Source organism: Caloenas nicobarica, chromosome 5 (assembly GCF_036013445.1).
Source record: "Caloenas nicobarica isolate bCalNic1 chromosome 5, bCalNic1.hap1, whole genome shotgun sequence".
Classification (NCBI taxonomy): domain Eukaryota; kingdom Metazoa; phylum Chordata; class Aves; order Columbiformes; family Columbidae; genus Caloenas; species Caloenas nicobarica.
The window spans coordinates 38498392-38511701 of record NC_088249.1 but is presented as its reverse complement, the minus strand read 5'-3'; the positions used below and the strand labels follow the sequence as shown (position 1 = coordinate 38511701).

Below are 13310 nucleotides of genomic sequence, written 5' to 3'. Positions count from 1 at the left end.
CTTCTGTTTCAAGTCTATTAACTCATCTTTTGGTATAAATAGATATGTGGTGTTTATACAAAGAGAGAGCTCTGTCACCATCCGTAAAGACAGCAGAATGTTCCATTCTACATGGGACACAAAGAACAAGTGGGGGCAAATTACGAGTACAATGATAAGCCTTACCATCTCCCTCCTTCTTTCTTCTTCCCTTTCAGCCTCTTTTTCATATTCTCGACTTTTCTTCCGTTCTCTGATTTCCCAGTTTTTAAGACGCTAAAAGAGAACAAAAAATACCCACTCCAATCTCAAGAACATTAAGAATAGTGGTAGTACTTCGAAGTTAGCTTGGATTATTGTTTAAAACAAATTGCCCTAAAGGGGCAATAAGAAGTCCAAAGTTGTTCCGACAGTGTCTTACAGATTCTGCCCCAATTCACGTACTCAAAGGATTAAAACTGCATTTAGGAAAATGAGGAGGACGAGTGATATATTTTATAGTAGAAGACTTACTATTACCTCTCAGAAACCATTTTTTCCTTAAGAAACCTTAAAAATCCCAACCTACCTCCTGATATGCAGCTTCTTTCTCCCGCAGTTTCCTCTCTAGTTTTCGGCGTTCGTAGGCATCTTCTTCATCTTCCTCTCGGTCTCTCTTCTTATCCTTCTCCCGTTCTCGCTCCCGCTCTCGTTCTCTTTCCCGTTCCCGCTCGCGCTCTCTTTCCCTCTCTCGTTCACGTTCTCTTTCTCGTTCCCGCTCTCGTTCTCTTTCTCGGTCTCTGCTTTTTTCCCTGAAAGAAGGAAATCGTCCAAAGTTAAGTACAGAGCCTTCCTCTCCACTCAGTCAAATAATTTAACTTCAAACGCTATTTACAGCATCTTGCAAGTTATTCCTCTTCTGCAATTGTACAAGATGGTTACCTGATACAGCAATGGGCATAAATAGATTCTTCTAATATATTCAAAATGTCATTTACGTAAAAGTAGTTGTTTGATCACTAACTGTTAAACAGCGATATCTACAGAAACTAAGCATGAGCACAGGGCCATTCTTATCAGATTGTGTTAGTAGTTCTCCATAAATAAGTGACAGCTAAAAACCCCACAAATAAAGGGTGTGCTTAATAAATCTTACATGTTTACATGGTTTACAGACAACTAGAACCCTACTGACAAGACAATTAAAAGTGAAACAGCTCTTTTTTCTATGGTGAAGAGCGAAAAAAACCCATCTACAGCCTGACATTAGTCACAGCTTCAGACTGAAGGAGGAATGTCCCTTGCTTTTATTAAGAAACAGACAAAACCAAACACAAACCACAACACCTCCCCCCCCCACCAAATAAAAAAGAAACTCCACATACTAAAGGAAAAGGTAAAACCTACTTAAGCTAAAAGGTATCGCAGGCATAAGAGAACCTCAAATAGGAACAAATCTACCCATCAAAAAATAAGGAAGATTTGAGATAAAACCAGTATGCTGAAGTCATGGTTGGGTGGTTGCTTACTGCAGTCCTTACATTCCTGTGCTGTGGAGGGAATCCAGTATTTTATATTTACACTTGATTTCTATAGAATTTGTGTAAATACAACATTTGCCTAAAATTCTGATTTCCTACTGTGATCTTACAAGGGCCATTCTCTTCTGAACAGCAGCTGATCTGCTGAACTACAAGCACTTAGTAAACAGCACCAGGAAAAACTGAAATAAATGGCAACTCAAGTGCATTCACCTTGATCTGCTCCGATCCTTGTTGCGATCCGAACTTCTTTCACGATCTCTGTCACGATCTCGGTCTCTGTCTCGGTCCTTAGTTCGGTCACGATCCCTATCTCGCTCTCGTTCACGCTCCCGTTCCTTCTCCTTCTCTCGTTCACGCTCCCTCTCTCTTTCACGTTCCCTCCTTTCTCGTTCACGCTCCCGTTCCCTTTCTCTTTCTCTGCGTTCTTTTTCAATTTCCTGTCTTTCTTTCTCCTTTTTGCCTTTTTCCTCCTCCAGTTTCTAAAAACCAATAAGAGAACTTTCATAGTTAATTCTGCAGTTATAGGAGCTGGATAATCCCGGCGCAACACACAAGGCTGGTAATGGAAATACCAAAACCGCCACTGATTTTAAAATATTAAATAGGGTTTGGTGGGTATTTTTTGGAACTCATAAGTATGAAATCAAAATGCAGCAATCACAAGACTAAGTTTCGTGCAAAAGCATAGATCTACACAGACCAGCAATCTCCAACCTTAGCAGAGTAGGGCTGGCCTCACATTGCAAGCTGACTAAACTGCACATACACAGTGCACTGCCAGTCATGATTCAGGTGGGCCACAAATTCCATTGGCCCTATAAACCACTGGGGTACAAGCAAAGTGAACTTCTAGCTTATAAAGTTAATGCTGTTCAACTAGGTAAATACATTTCAGTGGAATGCTTATTGGGGCAGCAAGTTGTTTCCCAAAAAGGCTTGGCAGACCAAAACAGTCCTATAGGAAAACTTGGGTAAAGAAATTTATCCACTTACACGTGGTGCATGTGGTTAAACAGTGAAGAGAGCTGCAACCTTTCCCCTTTTCCCTCCCTAAAAAAGTTCTAACAGTTCATTGGTAAGAACTGGACTCTGCAGAATGGAATCCTTAACTTCCACCACTGCAAGACGGAAAGAGTTAAAAAAAGGTTGGAAATAGCTCTTTTGAAACACAGAAACTAAAGGGTTACCTGCTACAGTTTTACTAGAAATTGTACAAAATTGCCACTGTTTTTTTCAATTAGAAACAGTTCCTATGACCAGACTATAAGACAATAGAAAATACATCAACAGAATGATAGATAAATCCATCCTTGGAAGCAATTGTTATGTGTTAACTTACAGATGCTGTGCTAGGACATGGACCGCCAACACTGGATTAACCTTGCCTATAAGCTATGTTTCTGGGAGGAAGAGCAAGTACACGGTTCACAAATATACCAAATAACAACCAAATATACCAAATTTCAACCTGATGGATGCCAGAACACCACTTTTTTGAACAAATATTGAGCAGAATAAACAGGTTTATCCCCTTTGGCTCCACGTTTACCATCACTGAAATGAAATTAAAAACTGGAACAATGAAATGGCATTTTCTCTGGTTTTTTTCTTTTTTTTTTTTTCTCTTTTCTTTTAAACAAAGCATTTAAGACAACTTTAAAAAGCAATCTTACCTGGTAAGTGTTCTTCTGCCACAGGCACAGGGACCAGAGAACCAACAAAGGATTACAGAAATAAAGCTAATTTACTCGTGATTAATGTATCCAGTGAAACTGAGCTGCATTGATAGCACAATACAGGCAAAACAATGTTGGATACATTGAAATCACAAAAGGAAAAAGGGACTAAAAATGGTAGGAATTGGTAGAAAACTGATATGAAAAAGCAACACTTAGATTCTACAATATACACTGGGTTGACATCCAATTTATAAAGGACTGTTATTTTACAGGAGCTTTACAGTATTAAACCTCAGTACGGTCAGATGTTAAACTACGTTGTCAACTTTTAAAAATCCGACTTACCTCAAATTTCATATACTTTTAAAGAAAAGTTTAGATACTGAAATGGTTGATACTTACAGGTTATCTTAGATGTTCCAATAGAAATTTCTTTGGTTGAACTTCTGCTTTTTTGCCACTCAAAAACTTTGTGGTGAGAAAATGATTTCTCAAGAGAGTGGGTTTCTTTTTTTTTTTTTTTTTTTTAAAAAAAATACACATACACACAAGTCGGTGTATTAAAATCCATTTTGTAGGTCCACTTTCTTAAAATCCAATTGAAAAAATAAATTAGTCTACTTTGTAATCAAAATCTGACCTCTATCAGCTTGATCAGCCTAAATAAGAGGATCTGAAAGGGTAATGGGATGGGAATGGTATCAGATATATTGAAGTAATGAACAGAAATGAACAGGTAGAAGAATTATAAATCTTACCTTGAGCTCTCTTCAGACTCGTCCGTGCTGTAAATGGACGCCCCCTGCAATGCTGACACCCTGACAGTCTGTGGTTATTGTTTTACAAACTCATACCAAAAACATGCAAAGGTTCACTGTGCTCACTAGCCAGCTGCTAAAGATTCAACAGCCCCTTTTAAACAGATCCAATATACACAATGACTACTTTCAGATGATTTTTTATGTTGATAAACCCAAAATATCCCTCCAATAATACAGATTAAAGGCAGTAAAATGCCCAACAGCTTCTGAAACAACGAAGCATGTTTTTTGTTTTGTTGTTGTTATTTTTTTCTTTTCTTTTAAACTTATTACTTGTTTGCATTTTAGTACCAGTCACAACTTGGGGCTCGGAATTGAACACCATTCTACTGAAGTTTCATCACTGACCAGTTTTACGTTCAATTGCTGAGCTTCTCCAGATAACTTCTTCTAGAAATTTTCCCCAGGTTTTTATCTCCAACGACTTCAGTCAAGAGAAAAACTGAATGTGTGTACATACAACATGTAGTCACTTGTGTTTACATTGATACAGTTGTGTGAAAACATAGTACCATCCCCAGTCACTGCATCTGGTAAAGCTGAGTAACACAGGCATACTTCACCTTGCTGTACCTTTAACATTTTCTTTAACGTTGATTATGGGGTATTTTGAAATAAGAGTGTGTGCTCAAAAGAGGAGCCTGCTGATACTTCCCTAGGCCAAGGACCATTCCAGTCTTGTTGGGGAAAAAATAACACCAATTTTAAGCTAAACATTAAAATAAGAACATTACATGCATAGTTGCGCTTTACTATCCACAAGTATAATTTTCCAAAGCAGAAACATTCACAGATGCACTAACATTAGCAGAAACTACTGAAAGTGGGAACCCTGAAGTGGAACTTCATGTGCATAAATATTTCCAAGCCAGTTACCCCTTTGCATATTTTTCTGAGGGGGCATCCATAAGTATAATAAAAAACAGAAGCTCATACTTACATCCTATTCCATGTTACTTTCCAAGCTGTGAGTTTCATCTTGCATTAGTCACCATATGATCTCTATCATAATGGTGGGGGTCAATGAATAGATTAGCTTTATGGGAATTTACAGTTCTTCCATGCATCTAAAGTTTGGTAAGTCTGGTAACCACTGACCTAGTTTTAATCTTCCCCCACTCTCAACTTAAAACTATTAAAATAAAAGACTTAAATTTAATTCTAGTTTCAACTCTTCATAAAATCTTGGATTATGTTACAATCTACCTACAGAAACACACTCAAGTGTATGTCTTATACTGCAGCCCCGTTTAGCCTTTAGTTATAAATATCTTAATGTATGTGTAGAAACTTAAGTTGCCTTTATTCATGTTAAAGTGAGAAGACTGAAAAATACTCAGTAGCAATCAAAGTCTTAGCACAAAGATGTCAAGGGCCACTTTAACGTGGTAGTTGTCTTCTTCTGACTCGTAAAGAACGACATGGGTATTAAACCTAACATAAACATCATTTTAAGTGATATTGCAATGTAATGCTAAATTTTATAAAAGTGGTTTTTTGGATTTTGAAAAAGCCTAATTTGTATCAAGCGCAAAAACAAGAATACTACCTTGTGTGTGTCTCTGAATTTACTGATCTCTCTTGATATCAGGTCTCTTTTGTCTTCCTCCATTTCTATAGCATTTATATCCTCCTAAAAAACAAGGGGGACAGGAGGAAAAGCATTAAGAGCCATCTGTACAGACACAGGAGAACAAGAGAAAATCTGAAGGTTAGAAGTTTTCAACCAGTCTTGCAAGAGATAAATAAAGTCCTTCTGCAGTACCAAACCTGACAGTCTGATGTTAATGAGTGAAAAAAAAAAAAAAAAAAATCAGATGGACAAGAGTCACAAATCTGGCAACTAGCAGTAAACATAGTCATTGTCAAAGCCTACAATGTAAACGAACCTTGGTGATGAGTGGATAAGGTATCAGTGGGGCCACTGGAAATCTGCGGAAAATCTGCGGAAAAATCCACGGAGATTTTTTTTTTTAAAAATAGATTGCACACTACTCTGAAAAACAATGTTTTGTATGTTTGTACTATAAAGCAATATTGTATTGCTGTGATCTCATTTCTTTGATCCAACAAAATTACAGAAGAACCTCGCTAATTCTCCCTTCTCTGAACTACTTAAAATACATAGTGAGGTCTGATATTAGCAAGACTTCACTGAAATACCAGTATACTACAGGATATTAGTATGCTATGGTAGCATCATAAACAAGACTAAGCTACGCTTGCCAATATAAATGATTGGTATATTTGTGGTGGGTACGCCTTGATTTCATTTACTCGCTAATTCGCAAAATTTGGTAGATCACACCTACTAACTAATAGTTAGTGCGAATTAGCGAGGTTCCCCCGTGTTTGAAATTGAAAACCAGATTCCACTCACTCTCAGTTCCCCGCACACATTTTCAACTCCCCCACATCAGTCATTCTTCATCCAGAAGAACTAACAACAGACTCTGCTGCTCACACCAGTGGGAGTCTTCTTCACATCAAGCCCTTCAGGGGACAACAGGACCAAAGCTGGCAAGTTTCCCCGCTCCACCCCACACCCCCATAGATCTGCATCCATCTTCCATTTCCCCCCCACCCTCCATAGTCCTCCTCGCCTCTTTCCTTTAAGAGAGCAATGAGCTTGGACCGTCTCTTCACTCCCACCTCTATCCACACAGGCCAAAGATGGCAACTTACAAGTTTCTTTTCCTCCTTCCCAGTATGGGAAGGAGGATGGGGTGTAATTTCAACCCACAAGTGCTATGTATTAAAACAGAGCTTTTTGTCTACTTGATTGGTCGAATTCTACATGATACAGAGCTAGCAGAATATCCCTCTGTCCCAGGGACAGACTCAGCACCCAGCTCTTCCAAGACTGCAATGGTCTCTTACAGTGTTTAACTACCTGACATTATTCATGGCCATATATATGTATCTACCCACAGGACAATACACATTGTAACAGTGTTTGTAACAAAAAATACAGCTGATAACATTAGACAGTGACTCATTTGTAAATTCTCATCAAAGAAAGCATCTTCTCCCAAAGGGAGGGAGAGGAAAGAAAAACAAATTCTCAGCTCAGCACTCTTACACCTCAGGTGAGCCACAGCTAACAATGTTGTGGGAAGATTTACTTGCTCCCTGAGGGAGATGTTGCTTCTTGCACCACACTTTAACCCCATAAGCATTTGAAGCTGCATTATTGCCTTGGAATAGGTACTTTGCAGAAGACTTAAGTGGGTGAAAATCTCGGTCAAACAATTTTCCAATCTTTTCAAATTAGGTGCAGAACAGTAGGTGCGAAAGCCCATTTTCCCATGGTTAGAAACTTGGTTGGAAAAGCTAAGTCTGAGTTTGCTCATTCTTATTCCCCCTTCTCCAGTTTGTTTTATTCCATAGAAAGGTCATCATTAGAAATAGGTCTAAATCAGAACATTCATTCTTGCTTAACAGTATTTTTTTGCATTACACAATATACGAAAACCTGATGATCAAATCCAGTCAAACTGACACATGCGTGTAAAAGTGATTTTTTAAGGCAAGAGGATTACAATATGCCTTTCATCCCTGAAGGATCCCTCCAAGGCTTGTGAGGTTACATATAGACAACTAATGAAGTGCTTCCACATCTGGAGAGACAGCTGTAACCAGCTGGATCAAGGCACACTACAAGAATGCATTATATAAGCAGAGACAAGAATTTTGTCAAAAACTACCAGAGCAAATTCCTGCCATTACAAAAGCACCCTGGTATCTTTCAATGGAAAGAGATAGTATGCAGGAGCTCTTTACAGTTGTTTTTTAAATTCTCGTCTGAAAAACCCTATGTGCATATACAGACTAAACTGCGCTAAATTCAGCACTTCCACCTTCAGAGGGATGAAAGGTCAGTTCAATCCTGCCCAGATTCAAACCTGTTGTTCCAAGAAGTCTAGGTGCTTAAATGCCTAAACCATCCAGAAGGGATGGTGTCTATAACTGACTAGCTTCCAGTTAAAAAACTGCTGCTGACATCAATGCTTGTTGATTGGTTTTCTCATCAGAAGTTTATGTTTAAAGTATTTGCACAAAGTTTGGCCATTATATAAAGGTGAGTTGAAGAAAAATCTGGTTTGTCCAAAAGCAAAACACATACGTCCTCCTTCTTTTCCTTTTTCTTCTTCCTGGGGTGAGAGTCAGATTCCTGGGAGGGGGCATTGAGCTCGCTGGAATATTCTCGTATTAAGACTTCAATGGCCCCTTTAATTATCTGATCTCTTCTCTTCGTTTCCTCATCCAGCGCTTCATCGTCATCATTTGTCGTCTCTGGTCTGGTGTTCTAAGGAAAAACGGCAAAGTAACAGGAATCAACAAATTGAGAATAATGTTAGTTTTATTTCAGAAGTCTACCTTTGATCATCTTATTCATGCCCCCACGGCATTTACTTTAAAAAAACCCCAAAAAACCAAAACAACCACCAAAAAACCCAACACCAAAACAAAAAATAACCACAAAACCCAAACCATCTCCAAGTAGTTAGCCATTGCATTATTTTAGTCAGATCTTTTCACACTGGCAATACCATAGGGACCACATAGTTTTACATATGGAATGGCTGCAGAGGGCAAGTGTAAGATTACATAATAAAATAGAACAGAGAAATGGTGATTAAGGTGGTAGACAGGAAAAGAGAAAGTGCACGCACGCTCACAGAAAGGCAATCACTATAGTCCAGTTCTTGGTCAAGTTTCTGCCTTGTATCCTCCAGAACCTCGAGTTATTTCAACAGCAGTTCCTCAAGCCTTCTACTTAAGTGCCATGCAATCCAAATGTCTACCTATAACTTTCAAGCCGCAACTTATAATGGGAGGACTATATTAAAGAAACATTGTTAGGGAAAACATTCCCTGCAGAGCAAACATTTTCTTATTATTGTTGATAGATCACTTAGCAATTCCTCATCTTTTTGCCCTTTCCACCTTGTAGGGAGGAAATAGAACACACACAAAGAAGTGCATTTCACTGAATGTTACATGAAAGGGTGGAACAACGATCTGCATACTGAGCAAGGCAGCCCACCTCTTGATCCCCTGAATCTTTTTTAAAAAAATGGAACCTCACCTGAGAATCCAGCTGGGTATCCCGTCAAGCGATAGGTGGTGGGTGGAGTGAGGGGGAGGGAAAGGTCTGATGGAGCAGCAGCTAAGAATGAGGGGGAAGGGAGGATTCAGTTGGAGCTGAAGAGGCTGCCAGTCCAAGGAGGAGCAGGCTGAAAAGAGCTAGAAGGTAGTGATAGGGAGTGGAATTGAAGAGGTCCGGGGAGAAGAAGTGATCAGGGAGAGGAGCTAATTAGATACAGGTTTGCTTGGTGTGTCTCTATAAGAAATTGTGTTGTAGTGTACATGTTTGATTTCTTAATAAAAAGATTAAAGAAACAAGTTGCAACTTCTGGATCTGAGTGGCACCAGCATGCCAATGATGGTATGAAAGGAATCACAAGCAGAATGATTACAATACACTTCATCAATATTCCTCAGCAATTCACAACCTTTCTTTGCACCACCATGAACAAAAAGAACATTTGGAGCTAATCTCACTCTGCAGTTCGAGGGAATCAGTACATACTGTTGTCTTCACTGAAGCCACAGACAGTACCCTCTGCTTCATTACAATCAATCCAGCCTGGGGTTGACTGTAACCCACAGGAGCTCACAGAAAACAAAATTCATGAGAGAGATGTACAAGAACTCCACTGATACTTTAAGCTTGTTTGTACTGTCAGCTGTGATGCCAACAGGAAACAAGGAAGTATGAAACAGAAGGGGCAGTGAAATCAAACCCTTACCTCCCTTAACAGCTAATAATTTATTCCAGGAGCGTCAAACTCATTTTCACCAGGGGTCACATCAGACTTGTGGTTGCCTTCAAAGGGCCGAATGTAATTTTAGGATGGCATAAATGTAACTACTCCTATATGAGTTTGACACCCCTGATTTATTCCATTTAAACCCCATAAAGTTAGTTCTCTGCTTTACTGAGCCATTGCATTTAACTCCATACACTGGGTACACAGTAAAAAAATGTCAGGTACTTAAGCCATCATTATACCTCTAGTTCTGGTTAAATAAAATGAAATAAAAGTACTTGTGTTCTCATTGTATCTTACATACCTTTAAGAACAACTACAAATTGGAATTTTAAAAATGTGCCTGCTCCAGTGTGATTAGTATTTTAAGTTTTCTGAACAAGAGCCTCTTCTCACTTTCATTTCACAGAAACTAGTTGTTTTAAGTACTATCTTAAGGTATACGCAGAACTTCAAAATAGTAAGAGACCAAGACCAACAACTTGATTGTGACGTGAAATATTATTTTAGCAAAGAAAGAAAATTCATTTCAATGCAAATTTTCAGTTAAGTACCTTTGTATCTTACAAGAATTCAACATATCAAATATCTGCAATTATTCCAGAACAGATCCTTAGATCTAGAAAGGAATGGTACAACAGCAATTTCCTTGTCTACTGAACGTCTGTAAGCTGCTTACTGCTTGATAACTGTGTCATCTACTGAATGATCTACTTCTTTCCTTTTCATTAATTTATTCTAGAAGATCATCAGTGGAGGCAAAAGAAACTCCAGTTCTCCTCAGACAGCTGATTTACAGACTCTGGCAAAGTAACAACTACTTCTGGAGTTTATATACTTTAAAGAGTTTCTAAACAAAAATGAAGTGACAAAATCACAAGGTATAGCACACGTTACAACACTTTAGAATGAATTACAGAACTAATTCCAGAGATGCAGTTGTAGCTTACAGATAAGTTTGAACACTGGTGAATTAAGAGGTTACACTTCACTGCCTTTCAACATACCTTCAGACTCATTAATGTGATTCTCACAAAATCCTAAAGTGAAATAAGGGCAGAGACAAGAACAGAAACCAAGAGACACACTCACAATCTGATCTGCCAAGTATGTTACATTGCCCTCCTGCCAAAAAAAGCCAAGTCACACATTATATACTTACCCCATTGGAAGCCTTTTTCTTTGCCTTCCATTCATCTAGCTGAGCCTTTGTCTTTGCATCAACTTTGACTAGCAGCTTCTTCTCTCCAATCTGGAGGTCATGGAGTAGTCTCAGTGCTCGTAGAGTGGATTCTGGTTCTTTGTACTCACAAAATCCAAAGGCTGAAATAGATGATTGAAAGGAAAAGTAAAAAAAGTGTTAAAGCTCTTCAGGTAATTCACTTTGTGTAACAAAAGTGTTTTGAATCAATATACTTGGAACTTAAGCACTTTTTAAAACCAGGAGTACAGATCATAAAAAGTCAGAGAAATACCATTCAGTGCGTTAGCCCTTGAATATCAATGAACAGCCCAGTGAATAAGGTGAAAGCAATACATACATTGTGTTTGCAAAGCTTTTGACATGTCTGAACTAAGGAATGCAGTCTATATGAAGACATGTCTCAGGTGCAATTATCTGAAGACCAAGGACATCAATCAACAGCTCACTGTTAACCTAGAGGGAGGGGTATTTCAAACTAGTTTCTTCAAAACAGTTACAGAAAGTTGGAAATGAGAAAAACACCTTATGAGAGCAAAATAAACAAAGTATGATATATAAGAAACCTGAAGAAACTGAATTACATCTTAAAAAAAGAAAACCACCACCTAGGGAAGATATGAAAACACTAACAGCAAAAAATAGTAACCAATATTGTTTCCTGTATCTACTGGGGAAAGGTCACAAGAAAAAATAAATCAGTTTGATTTGAGGACAGGAAAGGAAGATAAATTTTACATCAGGAAAACCTCTTTAAGAGAGAATGATAATACATAGTAATGGAAGGAACTATTAACAATCCTGCAAATATGCTCCTTTGAAGGCTAAATCCAAACCAGCAAACCTCTGTCCAGGATGATCTATAAGCCCCTGATTCAGTCTCAGAACAGAAAGGTGAGCAAAATTAGGCCCCCGAGACATTTTTCCATTTAACTTGTCTCCATTTTACTTTCTCTTTCTGTCCCGATTCCAAGGACAGAAAATACTAGCCCTTTGCTAGGAAGTATTTAGCATTAAAGTGTCATGTACAATATCTTAAAATGTACAATTATTAAGAACATAAATGTGTCAGACATTTGAAAATCTGCCAGGTAATAAAAACAAGAGTCTGATTAGAGATTTTGAAACAATTACCTTGAAGTTTTCCAGATGCCCCTTGTACTCTCTTCCAACTCAAAACCAAGCCACATTTCTGCAGTAAAGATAAATACTATTATGTTCAAAACATTACAAAAACTTCACCACTTTTTGCAAAAGACGACATTTAAAATGGGTAAACTATTAAACCAAAATACGTCTATGTTCACTGACATCTTCAGCTTAAAAAAGAGCTGTTCTCTTCACTGACTGAGTTTAAACTCAAGTGTAATGGAGTACTGTTCCAGTGACTGGGACTAACTCTGCTTTTAGTTTCAATCCACTGCTTGTGGGTCATTACTTAATTCAGCAGCCACAGATGAAATTTAACAAGCAGCCCACCATACTTACTGCTAGAAGCTGCCGTATGAGCATGTCCGAGGCCTTCTCAGAAATGTTGCCTACAAAAACAGTGGTAGTGGGACCACTGTTTTCATCATTTTCTTTGTTCTTTAAGCCAGGGTGTTCTTTTCTGGCTCCCAAATGTTTGCCAACCATAGACACTGTGGTAGGAACTAACACCTAGAAAGAAGAAGAAAGAGTGTAAAATAAAGTGTCGTGGTGGTTTTGTATGTTTGTTTGTTTGTTTGTTTTTCCCCTGTATTTATATCCATATGACAATAGAGCTGGGGATGTACCCATATTTAAAGATAACACTTTCATATGAGCCTTAGGTTTATGGAGTGAGATGGTTCGGGCTTTAACACTTTATGCAACACAAAAAAGACTGTCATTTTCTGGCAAATACAGACAGGAAAAAAATAGGTGTACCTGAACATGGCTACCAGAAGGTCTCAAGGTAAGCATACAGTAATATTACTTATTATTTCTTCTACAAATAACTAATTTGCAACATTTAAATCACTGAAGTTGAAGTACCTTACCTAACAATGTAAAAAGCAAGACGCAAATACAAAAGCAACTCTGACTCAAAAGGCTTCAATGGACACATGACAGGTCTTAAAGCTTTCACAGAGTGAATAAACACTACTGTTTTATTTAATCAATACACAACCCAAAGCCTCTTAGGGTTAAGGAGCAAACATTTGTAAAATAAACCATACAGAGACAGGCACAATCAACTGTCCCATTTTGCTGCACTTCCGTCCTTCCACCTAAGATTTAATGGTACA

At 38.2% G+C, this 13310-nt stretch overlaps 1 protein-coding gene across 4 annotated transcripts in view; it reads right to left on the bottom strand.

The window, feature by feature from the left end:
• RBM25 (RNA binding motif protein 25) overlaps positions 1-13310 on the bottom strand; it is a 34505-nt gene that overhangs the window by 8545 nt on the left and 12650 nt on the right. For 3 of the 4 annotated variants that reach the window (XM_065635932.1, XM_065635935.1, XM_065635933.1), the window contains exons 4-12: positions 12529-12699; positions 12175-12232; positions 11002-11162; positions 8129-8311; positions 5892-5945; positions 5552-5635; positions 1713-1981; positions 548-770; positions 166-255 (exon numbers count right to left, since the gene is read on the bottom strand). In XM_065635932.1, the coding sequence (XP_065492004.1) occupies positions 166-255; positions 548-770; positions 1713-1981; positions 5552-5635; positions 5892-5945; positions 8129-8311; positions 11002-11162; positions 12175-12232; positions 12529-12699 (1293 nt within the window). The remainder of the gene's footprint in view (positions 1-165; positions 256-547; positions 771-1712; positions 1982-5551; positions 5636-5891; positions 5946-8128; positions 8312-11001; positions 11163-12174; positions 12233-12528; positions 12700-13310) is intronic. The other variant, XM_065635936.1, reaches the window with a different exon arrangement.